Source organism: Scyliorhinus torazame, chromosome 17 (assembly GCF_047496885.1).
Source record: "Scyliorhinus torazame isolate Kashiwa2021f chromosome 17, sScyTor2.1, whole genome shotgun sequence".
NCBI lineage: Eukaryota > Metazoa > Chordata > Chondrichthyes > Carcharhiniformes > Scyliorhinidae > Scyliorhinus > Scyliorhinus torazame.
In genome coordinates, this window is record NC_092723.1 from 9,080,371 (window position 1) to 9,100,639 (window position 20,269).

Here is a 20,269-nt window from a genome sequence, read left to right on the forward strand (position 1 = left end):
CAACTAACTATTTAAGGGCACATGTTTTCGGGAGAGTTCGATGGGAACAGATGGAAGAAAAGAATAAGATGGTACTCTGATAAAGTTCGGATATGTGGGGTGGAGGAGGTGATAGTAGAGCTTAAATCACTGGGATAGATATGTTGGGCCAAATGCTGAGTGAGGCTAGTTGGATTTCTCTTGCAGTGAGTCAAAATGAACGCAGCACACTGATCGACCTTCTGTGCTATAACCATTCCAAATGTTTTAGATCACTTCAATACAGTGTGTATAAAATGCATACTGTTAAATAAGAACATAAGAACTAGGAGCAGGAGTAGGCCATATGGCCCCTCGAGCCTGCTCCGCCATTCAATGAGATCATGGCTGATTTTTTTGTGGACTCGGCTCCACTTTCCGGCCCGAACACCATAACACTTAATCCCTTTATTCTTCAAAATTGTGGAAGGATCCCTATTTACATGAGCTGTTTCTATTTCTTTAGTCAATGGCTGAATATAAATCGCACTCTAACACACCAAAATTGATTAGGGATTAAAAGAAATACTGCAGTTGCTCTAATCTGAAACAAAAACAGAAAATGCTGAAAAATCTCAGGTCTGACGGCATCTGTGGGCAGAGAACAGAGCTCACGCTTCAAGTCTGGTTGACCCTTCGTCATATGTGTGGGCGGTGGCGTAGTGGTTTTGTCACTGTGTCATGTGAGAGTACCTTTAAGAAATGGGTGTTTACTACTGCAGTGATGTCCGAGAGTGTGGAGAGCTGGGCTGTTGGTCAGCTTTTTACTTTTGTTTTAGGCTGTTTGTTGCAGGGTGTGTTTTAGTTTAGTTTTCATTGTTGGAGCTGAAGTCAGACAGCAGGTGTACTGTTGATCTCTCTGCCATGAAAAGACTATCTCTTGATCATAGAATATACAGTACAGAAGGAGGCCATTCGGCCCATCAAGTCTGCACTTAAGCCCTCACTTCCACCCTATCCCCGTAACCCAATAACCTCTCCCAACTTTTTTGATTACTATGGGCAATTTAGCATGGCCAATCCACCTAACCTGCATGTCTTTGGACTGGGGGAGGAAACCGGAGCATCCGGAGGAGACATGGGGAGAACGTGCAGACATGGGGAGAACGTGCAGACTCCGCACAGACAGTGACCCAGCGGGGAATCGAACCTGGGACCCTGGCGCTGTGAGGCCACAGTGCTATCCACTTGTGCTACCGTGCTGCCCATTTGGTGAATTCAGAATTATAAATGATCTCAGTAGTGAATGTAGTCCTAATGTGCTTCTGTTAAAAGGTGTTTCTTTTGTCTTCTGGATGTTGTTTGGAAAGTTATTAAGGATTACTTAGTGTTGTATTCTTTGGGGGTTGTATTTGAATTGATGGTTGCTAAGATGTTCACTGTATTTTAAAAAGGTTAACTTGAGTTCATAGAATAAACATTGTTTTGCTTTAAAAAATACTTTTCCATTTCTGCTGTACCACACCTGTAGAGTGGGCCGTGTGCTCCCCATACCACAATCTATTAAAAGTCTTGGGTCAGGTGAACTCCATGATACACTTTGGGGTTCTGAAAAACCTGGCCCATAACAACTGGACTAGTAAACCAGAAACCCCGGCAATGCTCTGGGGAACCGGGTTTGAATCCCACCACTGCAGATGGTGAAATTTTGAATTCAATAAAAATCTGTAATTAAAAGCCTAATGATGATCATTAAACAAACCATTGTTGACTGTCGTAAAATCCCATCTGAGTGGAGGGCCTGAGTAGAGGGTAGCGATTGACAAAGATGGTCTGAAACACAAAGGGAATGTTAATGATGGTGATTATGGCTAAGAAGGATGCTGACAGTGGCACATTAAGCTATCAGAATGTGTAAATGGCAGAACAAAGGTGAGCAGTGTGCCAAACGGCAATGAGGAACAGGGCACACCGGGTGGAGTGGGGTGGGGAGAGGGGAGATAGTGGTGAGGGATAAATGAATCAGTGGAAGAAGTGATAGTCTGAAGTTGGTGAACTCAATGTTAAGTCCGGAAGGCTGTAATGTGCCTAATTGGAAGAGGAAGTTCTGTTCCTCCAGTTTGCGTTGGGCTTCACTGGAACATGCAGCAGGCCAAGGACGGACATGTGGATGAGAGCGCAGGACGGTGAGTTGAAATAGCGAGCGACATTAAAGTCTGGGTCCTGCTTGTGGATGAATGTGTTCTGCAAAGTGGTCGCTAGTTTGTGTTTAGTCTCTCCAATGTAGAGGAGACATTGGGAGCAGCGAAGGCAATTGAAGAGGCGCACGTGAAGCGCTGCTTCACCTGAGGAGTGTTTAGGCCCTGGAATGGGGAACAGGGAAGAGGTAAAGGGGTAGGTGTGCACCTTCTGTGATTACATGGGAAGAGGGTAAGATGTTGGGGTGATGGAGGAGTGAACCAGGGAATCACCGATGGAACAGTCCCTGTGGAATGCTGACAGCAGGGAGTGAGGGGAAGATGTGTTTGGTGGTGGCATCATGCTGGAGTTGGCAGAACTGGCGAAGGGTGATCTTTTGAATGCGGAGACTGATGGGGTGAAAAGTGAGGACAAGGGGGACCCTATCCTGGTCCTGGGAGATGGGGAGAGCAGAGGCGCAGGAGATTGGTTGGACACGGTTGAGAGCCCTGTCAACCACAGTGGGTGGGAAAGCACGATTGAGGAAGAAGGGAGACATGCCAGCAGCACTGTTTTGGAAAGTGGCATCATTGGAACAGATGCAGCGAAGGGACTGGGAGAATGGAATGGAGTCCTTACAGGATGTGGTGCTGTAGTCGATGTAGCTGTGGGAGACAGTGGGTTTGTAATGGATACTAGTGGACAGTCTGTCCCCAGAAATGGAGATAGGTCACGGAAGGGAAGTGAAGTGTTGGAGATGGACCACGTGAAGGTGATAGAGGGGTGGATATTGGAAACAAAATTGATAAAATCTGTGTGGGAAGGAACTGGGCAAGAGAGAGGATGCAAGTCCAGATTGGAAGAAGTAAGTTCAGTCGGACAGGAACAGGCTGATACGATGGGCCTTGTGGATTTTGAGGAGGAGGTAGAAGCGGGCTGTGTGGGGTTGGGAGACTCAGGTTGGAAGATCTCCATAGGACATGAGGTCAGTGACATTCCTGGGAATAATGGCTTAATGCTTGATGGTGGGGTCATGGTCCAGGGGGAGGTAGGAGGAAGTGAATGAGAGTTGGCGCTCAGCCTTTGAGTTAGAGGTCAGTATGCCAGACAACAACAACCCCACCTTTGATGACAAAGGCAAGGTTCGACCTGTGAGAGAAGAGCGCAACCATTTCAGAAGGAGACCGGTTCGAGTGGGTGAGAGGAGCAGGGCAATTGAGACGGTCGATGTCACGCCGACAGTTCTCACTGAAAAGATCAAGAGCAGGTAAGCAGCTGGAGAGAGATACTTGAGGCAGATCTGTTGAATGGGGTGAGGACTCCTGCCCGAAGAAGTGAGCAAGCAGACTAATGCGGGGCAAGAAGAGTTCAGCATCGTGTCGAACCCAAAGTTCATTGAAGTAAGGGTATGAAGCGGAGTCCTTTGCTGAGTACAGCATGTTCAGCCTCAGAGAGGGGGAGGTCTGAGGGTATGGTGAATGCATAGCAAGGGCTGGGGTTTGTAGGGATGGGGTCCGAGGGACAGGGAGGGATGGGCGTTGGGATCGATGAGCTGTTGGAGTTTGCGTTCCTTAACACCTTAAATGCGTTGGATGAGACGAGGAATGAAATGAAAGGGGACAAGGGTGCAGAGGAGATTTACGAGGATGTTGCCTGGTATGGAGGGAAGATCTTATGAGGGAAGGCTGAGGGACCTGAGGCTGTTTTTGTTAGAGAGAAGAAGGTTAAGAGATGACTTAATTGACGCATACAAGATAATCAGAGGATTAGATAGGGTGGACAGTGAGAGCCTTTTTCCTCGGATGGTGATGTCTAGCATGAGGGGACATAGCTTTAAATTGAGGGCAGATAGATATAGGACAGATGTCAGAGGTAGGTTCTTTACTCAGAGAGCAGTAAGGGTGTGGAATGCCCTGCCTGCAACAGTAGTGGACTCGCCAAGGATAAATATATGGACAATAAGGGAATAGTGTAGATGGGCTTTAGAGTGGTTTCACAGGTCGGCGCAACATCGAGGGCCGAAGGGCCTGTACTGCGCTGTAATGTTCTATGTTCTATAAAGGACAGCTTTGAGGTAGGGTGAGTCGGTACTGTTGGAGAAACCTATCGAGTGTTTGTATACCACGGCACATGGCACTGAATGTGGATCTCAGGATGCGGTGAGAATAACAGCCTGAAGAACATTGTACGTCCTAGAGATATCTGTAATCCTGGGTGCATTCAAAACATAATGGGTGGAACTTGAGTAGGAATCCACATTGGGAAAGTCGGAAATGGGGACAGTCGCTGAGGAAGGAAATGGAAGTGAGTTTTGATGAACACCTTGTCAAACATCAGGAGGGAAATGGAAAGCATTGAAGATGGACAGGGCAAAACAGATAAAACAGAAATCCTGCTGGAGAGATAAGGGCCGGGATTCTCCGTGAACCAGTCCGTCGTCAGACCGCCAAGAAGGTGCGGAATCCTCCGCAACTTCAGGAGCTAGGCTGGTGCGGTTGGCGCAGCGCCAATCGGCGCCGAAGGGCCTCCGCCAGCCGGCACAAGTTGGCGCATGCGCGGTAGCGCCAGCGTGTTCTGGCATGATCCCAGCGCATGCGCAGGGGGTTCTTCGCGCCATGGCCATGGCGGACTGTTGCAGCGGCCAGCGCGGAGAGAAAGAGTGCCCCCATGGCACAGGCCTGCCCAGGGCCGGATCCCCCCGCGCCCCCCAAAGGACTCCGCAGGCCGCCCGCAGAGTCCGGTCCCGCCGGTAAGGACCTTGTTTGATTTACGCCGGAGGGACTGGCCAAAAACAGGCGGCCACTGGGGCCATCGCAGAGCGGAGAATCTCCGGGGGGGGGGGGGCACTGCCAACGACCCCCGACCGGTGCGGCGCGATTCCTGCCCCCGCCGAAAAACCGATGCCAGAGAATCCGGCAGCCAGCGGCGGGGCGGGATTCATCCCGCCCCCCCCCCCTGGCGATTCTCCGGCCAGGCGGGGGGTCGGAGAATCCCGCGCATGGTGTTGTTCTTGTTCTGGGAGCTGCGTAGTATTTGTTATAGTTTCCGTCCGCCACCTACTGTACACTAAAAGTAACTGCAGGAAAGCTTGTAGCACTGATTTGTCTTGGAGTAGAAAAGCACAGTAAGTGATCACATTGACCATCAATGGAACTGGGAGCCAGTTCTATTACTGTAGCACTTAAATGCAGTGTTTCCTGCATGCAACCATTCTTGATCCTGAGTGCTGGGTATGTGTGGCTTAGTGTTATGGTGCGTGAAATTAGGACGATTTGATAAAGCCACTGATTGCCAGATCTCAAGTGGTAAACCAATCAAAGCAGCCCTGCATTTCATTGATTAAAATCACAGTAAACTTTTCCTTGATGCCTTGTGACTTTCACAATTTTTATGCAATAGCTAATTGATGATTACTTATTTTACAGGCATTTTTGCCTTCAAATGTGCACGTGCTGAGGAGATTTTTAACCTTCTTCAGGAGATCATGCAGTGTAACAGTATTAATGTAGTTGAGGAACCCATGATGATATCAAGAAACACTCATCCAACAGAACTTGATTTACCAAGGACACCTCAAACACCAACCAGTGAGTCATTGTGGCAGATGTTTCTGGGCTGTTTGGGTTTGTATGTTTTATTGGGTTAGGTGTGCTGGACAGATATTTTCTTATAATCCTGAAAGCCATATTATCCAACTGTATAATTACAACCACCTACAACAACAACTTGCATTGATATAATCATTGCAAGGATCCCCCTATTTAAACCATTTGTTTCCTGTTTTTCTCTTTTCTTTTGTACTATTACAATTTTGATCCAAGGAAGGTTAAGGGACCTGCGACTTTAAGGAAAGTGGCTTGTGCCTTTTAATTCAAACAAGCAGATTCCAGAAGGCTGTGCTGCTTTAGCCTGGTGATTGCAGATTGGCTGACATCAGTGCTGACTCAATTTGATTGATGTGGTTGGTGGCCAATGAAATGGCCCAGAAGGCTGTGATTCTACCTGGCATCAGGCGGTGATTGGCTATTTCTCCTCCGAGGTGCTTTTCAGTGCCAAGGCTGATTTTTGTTTCCGAATGAATGTTTCTGCAAGAAGACCATCAACTGTACACCGGTCGGTGGCTTCAGTCAGCCTGCTGGAAGGACAGCGTCCGGCAAAGAATCCAACATCGAAAGCAAGGACTCTTGTCCTTTTTACCTTCATCCCTATTATTTCTACCCCTTTCCACCCATCTGTGTTTGTTTGTCTTGTTTGTGTGTTGGTAGAGGGTGGGACAGTTAAGGGGACGGAATAGGTTAGCTTGTCATTATTCTTTGTAATTACTGCAGATTTCTGTTATAAATAAACATTAATTGTGTCTCAACTTACAAACCTGGTGACTAAATTATTGGGCAGCCAAGGGCCATTAAGATTTCAGAAATTTTTATATGCATTATTGATTAATTCACTTGTGTTGGGACTCCGGAGCCTATGGGGCTGGAATTGACCGTGCAGTAGCCCAGGGTGTCGTAACATCTTGATGTAGAACAAATGTCCCAAGATGCTCCACAGATGTGTAATGACAAGTTGAACATGAAGGCAAGGCAGGCGATACTAGGAGGGGTGATGCTTGGCTGACAAAGTTGATTTTCAGGCGGGATTGAAAAGGAGGAGAGACATGATGGAAGAATAAGTGGGCAAATTACAGAACATGAGGCGTAAATGGCTGAAGACACGGCTACCAATCAGTGAAGTGAAGGGAGGGAGAAAAGGGCATAGTCACACGAAAGGTTGGATCTGGGGTTTGAGGGCTTGAAGAGGTTGCATAGCTAGGGAGGGACAAGGTCATGAAGAGATTTATAATCTTATTAGTGTCACAAGTAGGCTTACATTACCACTGCAATGAAGTTACTGTGAAAATCCCCTAGTCGCCACACTCCGGCGCGTGTTCAGGTACACAGAGGGAGAATTCAGAATGTCCAATTCACCTAACAGCATGTCTTTTGGGACTTGTGGGAGGAAACCGGAGCACCCGGAAGAAACCCACACAGTCACGGGGTGAACGTGCAGACTCCACACATACAAAGAACAAAGAACAACAAAGAACAAAGAAATGTACAGCACAGGAACAGGCCCTTCAGCCCTCCAAGCCCGTGCCGACCATACTGCCCGACTAAGCTACAATCTTCTACCCTTCCTGGGTCCGTATCCTTCTATTCCCATCCTATTCATATATTTGTCAAGATGCCCCTTAAATGTCCCTATCGTCCCTGCCTCCACTACCTCCTCCGGTAGTGAGTTCCAGGCACCCACTACCCTCTGCGTAAAAAACTTGCCTCGTACATCTACTCTAAACTTTGCCCCTCTCACCTTAAACCTATGCCCCCTAGTAATTGACCCCTCTACCCTGGGGAAAAGCCTCTGACTATCCACTCTGTCTATGCCCCTCATAATTTTGTATACCTCTATCAGGTCGCCCCTCAACCTCCTTCGTTCCAGTGAGAACAAACCGAGTTTATTCAATCGCTCCTCATAGCTTATGCCCTCCATACCAGGCAACATTCTGGTAAATCTCTTCTGCACCCTCTCTAAAGCCTCCACATCCTTCTGGTAGTGTGGCGACCAGAATTGAACACTATACTCCAAGTGTGGCCTAACTAAGGTTCTATACAGCTGCAACATGACTTGCCAATTCTTATACTCAATGCCCCGGCCAATGAAGGCAAGCATGCCGTATGCCTTCTTGACTACCTTCTCCACCTGTGTAGCCCCTTTCAGTGATCTGTGGACCTGTACTCCTAGATCTCTTTGACTTTCAATACTCTTGAGGGTTCTACCATTCACTGTATATTCCCTACCTGCATTAGCCCTTCCAAAATGCATTACCTCACATTTGTCCAGGTTAAACTCCATCTGCCATCTCTCCGCCCAAGTCTCCAAACAATCTAAATCCTGCTGTATCCTCAGACAGTCCTCATCGCTATCCGCAATTCCACCAACCTTTGTGTCGTCTGCAAACTTACTAATCAGACCAGTTACATTTTCCTCCAAATCATTTATATATACTACAAAGAGCAAAGGTCCCAGCACTGATCCCTGTGGAACACCACTGGTCACAGCCCTCCAATTAGAAAAGCATCCCTCCATTGCTACCCTCTGCCTTCTATGGCCTAGCCAGTTCTGTATCCACCTTGCCAGTTCACCCCTGATCCCGTGTGACTTCACCTTTTGTACTAGTCTACCATGAGGGACCTTGTCAAAGGCCTTACTGAAGTCCATATAGATAACATCTACTGCCCTACCTGCATCAATCATCTTAGTGACCTCCTCGAAAAACTCTATCAAGTTAGTGAGACACGACCTCCCCTTCACAAAACCGTGCTGCCTCTCACTAATACGTCCATTTGCTTCCAAATGGGAGTAGATCCTGTCTCGAAGAATTCTCTCCAGTAATTTCCCTACCACTGAAGTAAGGCTCACCGGCCTGTAGTTCCCGGGATTATCCTTGCTACCCTTCTTAAACAGAGGAACAACATTGGCTATTCTCCAGTCCTCCGGGACATCCCCTGAAGACAGCGAGGATCCAAAGATTTCTGTCAAGGCCTCAGCAATTTCCTCTCCAGCCTCCTTCAGTATTCTGGGGTAGATCCCATCCGGCCCTGGGGACTTATCTACCTTAATATTTTTTAAGACACCCAACACCTCGTCTTTTTGGATCACAATGTGACCCAGGCTATCTACACCCCCTTCTCCAGACTCAACATCTACCAATTCCTTCTCTTTGGTGAATACTGATGCAAAGTATTCATTTAGTACCTCGCCCATTTCCTCTGGCTCCACACATAGATTCCCTTGCCTATCCTTCAGTGGGCCAACCCTTTCCCTGGCTACCCTCTTGCTTTTTATGTAAGTGTAAAAAGCCTTGGGATTTTCCTTAACCCTATTTGCCAATGACTTTTCATGACCCCTTCTAGCCCTCCTGACTCCCTGCTTAAGTTCCTTCCTACTTTCCTTATATGCCACACAGGCTTCGTCTGTTCCCAGCCTTTTAGCCCTGACAAATGCCTCCTTTTTCTTTTTGACGAGGCCTACAATATCATTCGTCATCCAAGGTTCCCGAAAATTGCCGTATTTATCTTTCTTCCTCACAGGAACATGCCTGTCCTGTATTCCTATCAACTGACACTTGAAAGCCTCCCACATGTCAGATGTTGATTTGCCCTCAAACATCCGCCCCCAATCTATGTTCTTCAGTTCCCGCCTAATATTGTTATAATTAGCCTTCCCCCAATTTAGCACATTCATCCTCGGACCACTCTTATCCTTGTCCACCAGTACTTTAAAACTTACTGAATTGTGGTCACTGTTACCGAAATGCTCCCCTACTGAAACATCTACCACCTGGCCGGGCTCATTCCCCAATACCAGGTCCAGTACCGCCTCTTCCCTAGTTGGACTGTTTACATATTGTTTTAAGAAGCCCTCCTGGATGCTCCTTACAAACTCTGCCCCGTCTAAGCCCCTGGCACTAAGTGAGTCCCAGTCAATATTGGGGAAGTTGAAGTCTCCCATCACCACAACCCTGTTGTTTTTACTCTTTTCCAAAATCTGTCTACCTATCTGCTCCTCTATCTCCCGCTGGCTGTTGGGAGGCCTGTAGTATACCCCCAACATTGTGACTGCACCCTTCTTATTCCTGATCTCTACCCATATAGCCTCACTGCCCTCTGAGGTGTCCTCTCGCTGTATAGCTGTGATACTCTCCTGAACAAGTAGCGCAACTCCGCCTCCCCTTTTACATCCCCCTCTATCCCGCCTGAAACATCTAAATCCTGGAACGTTTAGCTGCCAATCCTGCCCTTCCCTCAACCAGGTCTCTGTAATGGCAACAACATCATAGTTCCAAGTAGTAATCCAAGCTCTAAGTTCATCTGCCTTACCCGTAATGCTCCTTGCATTAAAACATATGCACTTCAGGCCACCAGACCCGCTGTGTTCAGCAACTTCTCCCCGTCTGCTCTGCCTCAGAGCCACACTGTCCCTATTCCCTAGTTCTCCCTCAACCCTCTCACCTTCTGACCTATTGCTCCCGTGCCCACCCCCCTGCCATACTAGTTTAAACCCTCCCGTGTGACACTAGCAAATCTCGCGGCCAGGATATTTATGCCTCTCCGGTTTAGATGCAACCCGTCCATCTTATACAGGTCACACCTGCCCCGGAAGAGCTCCCAGTGGTCCAGATAACAGAAACCCTCCCTCCTACACCAGCTGTTTAGCCACGTGTTTGTCTGCTCTATCTTCCTATTTCTAGCCTCACTGGCACGTGGCACAGGGAGTAATCCCGAGATTACAACCCTCGAGGTCCTGTCTTTTAACTTTCTGCCTAGCTCCCTGAACTCCTGCTGCAGGACCTCATGCCCCTTCCTGCCTATGTCGTTAGTACCAATATGTACAACGACCTCTACCTGTTTGCCCTCCCCCTTCAGGATTCCCTCTACCCGTTCGGAGACATCCTGGACCCTGGCACCAGGGAGGCAACATACCATCCTGGAGTCTCTTTCACGTCCACAGAAGCGCCTATCTGTTCCCCTGACTATAGAGTCCCCTATAACTATTACTCTTCTGCGCTTTGACCCTCCCTTCTGAACATCAGAGCCAGCCGTGGTGCCACTGCTCTGGCTGCTGCTGTTTTCCCCTGAGAGGCTATCCCCCCCGACAGTATCCAAAGGGGTATATCTGTTCGAGAGGGGGACAACCACAGGGGATTCCTGCACTGACTGCCTGCCCTTTCTGGTGGTCACCCATTTCTCTGCCTGCACCTTGGGTGTGACCACACTTACATAACTGCGATCTATGACGCTTTCCGCCACCTGCATGCTCCTAAGTGCATCCAATTGCTGCTCCAACCGAACCATGCGGTCTGTGAGGAGCTGCAGTTGGGTGCACTTTCTGCAGATGAAGCCATCCGGGACGCTGGAAGCCTCCCGGACCTGCCACATCTCACAGTCAGAGCACAGCACCCCTCTAACTGACATTGCGTCAATTAATTAAAATTAAAATGTGTCTTTTTTTTTATATAAATACTTTTTTTTTAAATTACAAAGTTACTGTCAACTATCTGTTTCCTAGCACTAGATTTCTAATAGAAATGCGATAGCTAACTATAATATTCTCCGATCCCTGGCTTAGATATCCTCTAAATTATAATTAAGTTATTATGTTTAATTAGTTCCCAAATACTCAAAAAAATTTAGGTTAGAATCCCAACCAGCCACTCAGGTCACAGCTTTTCTGTGATGTCACTTCAGTTTCCCCCCGACACACACAATTTGAAAAAAAAGGTATAAAAGTAAAAATCACTTGCTTACCTTCTGAGATGTTCTCAGGTTCTCTCGCTGACAGAGACTGCTCCTCCACCTCCTATCCTTGACCTGCACAATGCTAATAATATAATAATATAATATGGCACTTACCTTACACCAATGGGTCTTATTATTAGGTTAGAGGAGGAGGGTGGGTGGGAGACACTACACGTGTAGTGTCTCGGGTTTCCTCTCCACCAGAATTTATTGGGGGGGGGGGGACTTGCCAGAGGTCGAACTTCCGGTTCCCGCCGAAATCCAAAGGGCTGCTCCTGTAAAGGTAAGGTTTTTAAACTCACTACTCACCTCCCAGAAGGCCCCTGCGCACCGCTGCCGCCGAAATCCAAAGGGCTGCTCCTGTAAAGGTAAGGTTTTTAAACTCACTACTCACCTCCAAGAAGGCCCCTGCGCACCGCTGCCGCCAAAATCCAAAGGGCTGCTCCTGTAAAGGTAAGGTTTTTAAACTAACTACTCACCTCCCAGAAGGCCCCTGCGCACCGCTGCCGCCGAAATCCAAAGGGCTGCTCCTGTAAAGGTAAGAGCTTTTAAACTAACTACTCACCTCCCAGAAGGCCCCTGCGCACCGCTGCCGCCGAAATCCAAAGGGCTGCTCCTGTAAAGGTAAGGTTTTTAAACTAACTACTCACCTCCCAGAAGGCCCCTGCGCACCGCTGCCACCGAAATCCAAAGGGCTGCTCCTGTAAAGGTAAGGTTTTTAAACTAACTACTCACCTCCCAGAAGGCCCCTGCGCACCGCTGCCGCCGAAATCCAAAGGGCTGCTCCTGTAAAGGTAAGAGCTTTTAAACTAACTACTCACCTCCCAGAAGGCCCCTGCGCACCGCTGCTGCCGAAATCCAAAGGGCTGCTCCTGTAAAGGTAAGGTTTTTAAACTCACTACTCACCTCCAAGAAGGCCCCTGCGCACCGCTGCCGCCGAAATCCAAAGGGCTGCTCCTGTAAAGGTAAGAGCTTTTAAACTAACTACTCAGTGGACCCAAGCTGGGAATCGAACACAGGTCCCTGGTGCTGTGAAGCAACAGTGCTAATCACTGTGCTACTGTGCCACCTGATTTAAATCTAGTATGTGTACTTTGAATTAATGCATCATTGTAGGTCTGCAACAGCAGGGTGATAGGTTAGTGGGAATTGCTGTCAAACAGAATGTGGTCAGTTGGGTTTTGGATGAGTTGAAGCTTATGGAGGTTAGGAGAGTGGGGGGTAGAAGTCTGGAATATAGGACACTCAGTATGACATCACTGATGCAACAACCCCTTGTGTTTATATAGTGCCTTTAACGTAATCAAATGTCCAAAGATGCGTTACAGGACTGTTTCTAAAGCAAAATTTGATATAGAGCCAGATGAGATACCGAGATAGATGGCCAAAAATGTGGTCAAAGAGATCGGCTTTAAGGAGGAAAAAGACGTGCTGAGGCTTGGGTTGGAATTCCAGAGATTAGAACCTAGGCAGGATAATAATGGAGCAATTAAATTCAGATGCTCAAGAGGCCCGAATTAAAGGAGTACAAATGCATCAGAGGGTTGTAGAGCTGAGGAAAATTAAAGAACTGTGGAGAGAGGGTCAGACTGGTGGTTGTAGAACAGAAGCCAGTGTTGTCAGCATACAGTTGGTAACTGATCTCCTATCTGGATGACTTACCAAGGGCAACATGTGAGGAAGAGACGAGTCCCAAGAATAGATACTTGTTGCTGGTTGAACCACCTTGTGCGCTGGGTACACTGACGTGTAAGGGAGCAAAGATGGGAGTCATATCAGTGGGATTGACGTGGATGGGTGTGTTAAAGTTTTATGGATCAGGATATCAAAAGTAAAGGTGAGGGCCAAGTGAGTAAATGAATAACTGCAGAAATAATGTGGTGAATGGAATGGTGCAAATTTGACATGGAGTTTGAAAGTGTAGTTATGAATAACTTGAATTGTTTTCAAGGATGGGCACAGAAGGGAGTAGTGGTAGGATGAGAGTAAAAGCCCTCTTTTTCTGTCCATGTACATCAAGATTTAAAGCCCCTATTGCTTTGCAGGACTGTAATTTGGGCGGCACGGTGGATAGTGATTCGCACTGCTGCCTCACAACTCCAGGGACCTGGGTTCAATTCCGTCCTCGGGTGACTGTCTGTGTGGAGTCTGAACATTCTCCCCGTGTCCGGGTGGGTTTCCTCCGGGTGCTCCGGTTTCCTCCCACAGTCCAAAGATGTGCAGTTTCAGTGGATTGGCCATGCTTAATTGCCCCTTAGTGTCCAAAAGGTTAGGCGGGGTTACGGGGATACGGTGGCGGCGTGGGATTAAGCAGGGTGCTCTTTCCAAGGGCAGGTGCAGACTGGAAAGTCCAAATGTCTCTCTGAGCATTGTAAATTCTATGAAGGCTGAAGAGACAAGTTACTTTGCTCATTTGCTTGAGTTTAAAATCCGATGTGTGTTACTTACCTGACACCTTCCTACTTCATCATTAGATCCCAAATTTACATATGTTGCTTTTGTTTTTATAGAGTACATGATTTCTCCGACTGGGGGAAGGGGGATGTGCAGAAACTGATTTTCTCCTATTATATCATGCTGGTGTGGCTCTTGGTGTAATCTAAAAATTGTCTTCCTGTTGAATTTATTGGAAGGTCCCAATGATCTTCCCATGAATGTGAAAAAGGCTAATGCTAAAGGAACAAATAGAGAGCCAAATAACTGGAAAGAGTTTGGAATAGTTTGTTAATGTGAACGTCCAGTTCAGCTTGCTGTATTAAAGCTGAATGCAAATAATTTTTTTTCAGCCCCTGGTTTTACTGTGCCGGGATTTCCAAATGGTTTCCCTTGTTATCCCCCAATGGGCGATGGTTCGTCTCACCCATCAACTCGACATCCCTCCATAGGAAGCACGCGCCTCTCCTCAGTGGGTGAAGATTCCACGCATCCTTTGATTGTAGGAGGTGATGATCAGGTGCGTACACATCTATTTATGACCAATTTACTTCACAAATTGAACATTTTTACATCTATGAATCATTATAGCCTCAATGTTGCCGTAAGCACACAAAATTGATGTTCTTTTGAGTTCATGCAGTTTTCCCTTTTTACATTGTTTTTATTACATTGTTCATTGTTGGAGAGGAGGTATATAACTTTATGACATAATATTGGAATAAAAAACAAATGTCAGCATCTGAAAGGACAGATAGAAAGAAGCTTTACGTCTATACTGTGCTTAGGAAAATGCGGAAACTCTTTCCCCTCCCACCCTCAAAAGGATGTTGCGGAGCGATGAGTTGAAAATTTCAGAACTGAGATTGCTATGTTGTTGTGAGGCAAGGGTTTTAAAGTTACCGAACAGAATAGCAGTATGGGCTAGAGGGACTGAATGGCCTACTCCTGTCCCTATCAGCTGGAAGATAAACAAGCCACTTTGTATGGTGATACTTGGTTAGAAAGAAGCTATATGCTGCCCAACCAAAGACGGTGTAAATGCATTACACAATTATCACCATGAAGTGATCAGAATTAAGTACCAAATTCTATTGCAGCAATAACCTCTGGGTAAATAGTCTTAAACCTGTTAAAACACAGATGCAGGCATTTCCTTCACTCATTTACTCGATCAGAAAGTATATCTTGTGACATATACAGGAAATTTCTTTAACCTATATATGTGCTAGAAATGTCATACTGAACGCGTAAATGAGATGTACAGTCCACAGTGCATCCTCCATTGCACATGATTCATAAAAATATCTCACTGGTTGGAGTTCCAGGTAAGCATTAATTTAGACTTGCATCTGTCATCAAAATGGATTAACAAATTACTTATCAAATAATTGGCCCGAATTTAAATTCGAAGAGATCACTATATTTCATTATTATGCTGAAGAGTGTGCTTTATTAGTGAATATATATAAGTTATCTTTGGAAATGATGTTAAATAGTTTTTTATTGGAAAAATGAACGATTAAATCCAAGTTATCCGTTACGATACTGACCTAACCAAAGGGAAATCAGTAAAATGCTTTAGGGCATGGGAATTAGGAGCAGGATTAGTCAATTCGAGTCTGCTCCGCCTTTCAATCAGATCATGGCTGATCTCTTACTGGTCTCAATCCACCTCCCCACCTGTTCTCCATATCCCTTTCACATGTTTTTATCAGAAATATATTTATCACCCTCTTGAAACCATTTAATGATTCAGACTATACCGCACTATGACGCAGCGAGTTCCACAAATTCACCCCCTCTGAGAACCTGCCTCCTCATCTCAGTTTTAAATCTACCGCCTCTCAACCTATATCTTAAACCATAAGACCATAAGACATAGGAGCGGAAGTAAGGCCATTCGGCCCATCGAGTCCACTCCACCATTCAATCATGGCTGATTTAAACTCCATTTACCCGCTCTCTCTCCATACCCTTAATTCCTCGAGAAATCAAGAATTTATCAACTTCTGTCTTAAAGACACTCAACGTCCCGGCCTCCACCGCCCTCTGTGGCAACGAATTCCACAGACCCACCACTCTCTGGCTGAAGAAATTCCTCCTCATCTCTGTTCTAAAGTGACTCCCTTTTATTCTAAGGCTGTGCCCCCGGGTCCTAGTCTCCCCTGCTAATGGAAACAACTTCCCTACGTCCACCCTATCTAAGCCATTCATTATCTTGTAAGTTTCTATTAGATCTCTCCTCAACCTCCTAAACTCCAATGAATATAATCCCAGGATCCTCAGACATTCATCGTATGTTAGGCCTACCATTCCTGGGATCATCCGTGTGAATTTCCGCTCCAGTGCCAGTATGTCCTTCCTGAGGTGTGGGGCCCAAAATTGCTCACAGTATTCTAAATGGGGCCTAACTAATGCTTTATAAAGCTTCAGAAGTACATCCCTGTTTTTATATTCCGAGCCTCTTGAGATAAATGACAACATTGCATTTGCTTTCTTAATTATGGACTCAACCTGCAAGTTTACCTTTAGAGAATCCTGGACTAGGACTCCCAAGTCCCTTTGCACTTCAGCATTATGAATTTTGTCATCGTTTAGAAAATAGTCCATGCCTCTATTCTTTTTTCCAAAGTGCAAGACCTCGCACTTGCCCACGTTGAATTTCATCAGCCATTTCTTTGACCACTCTCCTAAACTGTCTAAATCTTTCTGCAGCCTCCCCACCTCCATACTACCTGCCCCTCCACCTATCTTTGTATCATCGGCAAACTTAGGCAGAATGCCCCCAGTCCCGTCATCTAGATCGTTAATATATAAAGCGAACAGCTGTGGCCCCAACACTGAACCCTGTGGGACACCACTCGTCACCGGTTGCCATTCCGAAAAAGAACCTTTTATCCCAACTCTCTGCCTTCTGCCTGACAGCCAATCGTCAATCCATGTTAGTACCTTGCCTCGAATACCATGGGCCCTTATTTTACTCAGCAGTCTCCCGTGAGGCACCTTATCAAAGGCCTTTTGGAAGTCAAGATAGATAACATCCATTGGCTCTCCTTGGTCTAACCTATTTGTTATCTCTTCAAAGAACTCTTAACAGGTTTGTCAGGCACGACCTCCCCTTACTAAATCCATGCTGACTTGTCCTAATCCGACCCTGCACTTCCAAGAATTTAGAAATCACATCCTTAACAATGGATTCTAGAATCTTGCCAACAACCGAGGTTAGGCTAATTGGCCTATAATTTTCCATCTTTTTCCTTGTTCCCTTCTTGAACAGGGGGGTTACAACAGCGATTTTCCAATCCTCTGGGACTTTCCCTGACTCCAGTGACTTTTGAAAGATCATAACTAATGCCGCCACTATTTCTTCAGCTATCTCCTTTAGAACTCTAGGATGTAGCCCATCTGGGCCTGGAGATTTATCAATTTTTAGACCTCTTAGTTTCTCTAGCACTTTCTCCTTTGTGATGGCTACCATATTCAACTCTGCCCCCTGACTCTCCTGAATTGTTGGGATATTACTCATGTCTTCTACTGTGAAGACTGACGCAAAGTACTTATTTAGTTCCTCAGCTGTTTCCTTGTCTCCCATCAGTAGATTACCAGCGTCATTTTGGAGCAGCCCAATGTCTACTTTTGCCTCCCGTTTGTTTTTAATGTATTTAAAGAAACTTTTACTATCATTCCTAATGTTACTGGCTAGCCTACCTTCATAATTGATCCTCTCTTTCCTTATTTCTCTCTTTGTTATCCTCTGTTTGTTTTTGTAGCCTTCCCAATCTTCTGACTTCCCACTACTCTTTGCCACATTATAGGCTTTCTCTTTTGCTTTGATGCATTCCCTAACTTCCTTTGTCAGCCATGGCTGCCTAATCCCCCCTCTGATAACCTTTCTTTTCTTTGGGATGAACCTCTGTACTGTGTCCTCAATTACTCCCAGAAACTCCTGCCATTGCTGTTCTACTGTCTTTCCCCACTAGGCTCTGCTCCCAGTCGATTGTTCTAGATTGCCCTACAAGGGGGAACATTTGGTCTACATTTACTTTATCAATCCCTTTATATACCTCGATCAGATCCCCTCCTAAATTCCAGCGAGTATAAGCCCAAACCTCTTTATCTCTCCTCATACGTCACCCCCTTCATCTCTAGAATCAATCTGGTGGACCTCCTCTGAACTGCTTCTAATAACATCACATTCTTCTTCAAATAAGAACAAAACTGGACACTACTCCAGATGTGGTCTTACCAACACCCTATACAATTGCAACAATACTTCTCTACTTTGAGACTCCAGTCCTTTTGCCATAAACGCTAACATTCCATTCGCCTTTCTTATTATATTTTGTACCTGCACACAGACTTTCTGCGATTCATGAACAAAGACACCCAGATCCCTCTGCCCAGACGCATTTTGAATCTGCTTTCCATTTACATAGTAATTTGCCTGATATTTTTCAGCCACACTTAATCACGTTAAACGCCACTACGATTACTGCTAACTTATACTGTCCAAACTGATTTCACAACATAGCAATAGACCTTTTAGGTCATTGGGCAAATGATTGATTCTGGTAAATTATAGATTTTTTAATTGGATAAAATTAAGAAAATAAGGTTGCATTCTCCGATTAGTGAAACATAGGATAGGTCAACTAACAGGAGACTCTCTTCAGTTATAAGTTGAATTAAAATAGTTTGAATTACGACATTGAGAAAGTGAAATGATTTTGTTTCTTCTATTAATTTTATATTTGTCTGATCCATGTCCTGATTGAATTTGGTAATGTTTACAAATCCTTAATGTTTACAAATCCTAAGTGTGTAGTGACTATATTTATTTTTACCAATATTTTGTGGCCCCCTCTTCTACAGATTCACACATATGTGAATACTTCCAATGTTGATGATGAGCGGAAGAAAAGATCCTGTGTTCATGGTCTGACAGAGGCACGGCCGTCCATCTCTGAAATGATGCGAAGCCACGCAAATCACTGCTCTGGCACAGAGGACCGAACTCCTCAAGTCCTTCTGCAGCCTGGGGATATCAAATTTGTCCTGGGTCCTACGCCAGTTCAGAAGCGAATACTGGAGCGTGAAAGGATAGAGTGGCATACAGATTACACTGAACACAGTGGTGGTGGCTTGAGCTTTGTGGACCTAGATAATATCCACGATGGCGATGAGTACAGTATGGCATGTGCAGCTAACAACAAGATGACTTATGAGAATATTAATGGTTTACTTGTGTCCGCTGGCGCAGGGTTACGGCGAGGTCGGCTCAAGATGGGTGGGGATGGCCAGAACCTTAACAACTGTGCTCATAGGAAGACAGCCATGCTGAACTATGAAAACCTGCCCTCTTTGCCTCCTGTGTGGGAAAGTCAGACACAAAGGCGAGAGGAAGAGGATTGGAGTGACCCTGGAACTCCTCCACAAAATGGATACCACAATAACTTTGACCCACTGCGGAACTATGTCAATACTGAGAATGTAACTATTCAACCTGGTTTACATAAAGTAGACTTCACCCGGCGGCGGGATTGCACTCCAAATGTCTTCAGCTTTGACTTTAAGCGTTCGTGCCCCGAACAAAGACAATTAAACTATATCCAAGTGGAGCTGGAGGGTGGGAGTGACTCGGATAACCCCCAGACCCCCAAAATGCCCAGCACTCCAGTCCCGCCAACTCCAACACGTAAGACTGAGTTTTACGCTGTGATAGACATAAAAAAAACAGCTGCTATGTCCAGTTTGCAAAAAGCACTACCAAGGGATGATGGGACATCAAGGAAGACGAGGCACAACAGTACAGATCTGCCATTGTAAGCATCAACAATTTTCATCCTTGAGCTATTGGTATTTACATCATCTTGTTCTGATTGCAGTGCAGTTCCATTTATTAGGACTCAAAGTCTCTGTGCGCAAATCACTGCGCTTCCTGCATGGACCTGGGCAGCTATTTGACCATGAGGTGCAATACAGCTGATCTTTCATTTCCACCTTTGCCTATTTCCTGCTTGGATTAGCAATAACAATGGGGGATCCGGATTGATTTCTAACTTCGCATCCCCTGTCTGGGTCAGTCAAACCACAAAGATCGTGGTGGCACAGTTGTTAGCACTGCTTCATCACAGCACGAGGGACAGCAATAGGGTTCAATTCCGGCCTCGGGTGACTGTCTGTGTGGAGTTTGCACGTTCTCCCCGTGTCTGCGTGGGTTTTATCCGGGTGCTCCGGTTTCCTCCCACAGTCCAGTTTAGGTGAATTGGCCATGCTAACTTGCCCCTTCAGTGTCCAAAAGGTTAGGTGGGTTTCCAGGGATGGGGTGGAGGCGAGGCCTCGGTCGGATGCTTTTGCCA

The 20,269-nt window shown here is 46.1% G+C and overlaps 1 protein-coding gene across 2 annotated transcripts in view; it reads left to right on the forward strand.

The window, feature by feature from the left end:
* Positions 1-20,269, forward strand: part of LOC140393690 (fibroblast growth factor receptor substrate 2-like) — a 91,594-nt gene that overhangs the window by 63,029 nt on the left and 8,296 nt on the right. Inside the window, exons 5-7 of one of the 2 annotated variants that reach the window (XM_072479984.1) lie at positions 5,562-5,723; positions 14,261-14,427; positions 18,783-19,736. In XM_072479984.1, coding sequence (XP_072336085.1) covers positions 5,562-5,723; positions 14,261-14,427; positions 18,783-19,736 — 1,283 coding nt within the window. Of the gene's footprint in view, positions 1-5,561; positions 5,724-14,260; positions 14,428-18,782; positions 19,737-20,269 lie in introns of those variants that run through there. The other variant, XM_072479983.1, reaches the window with a different exon arrangement.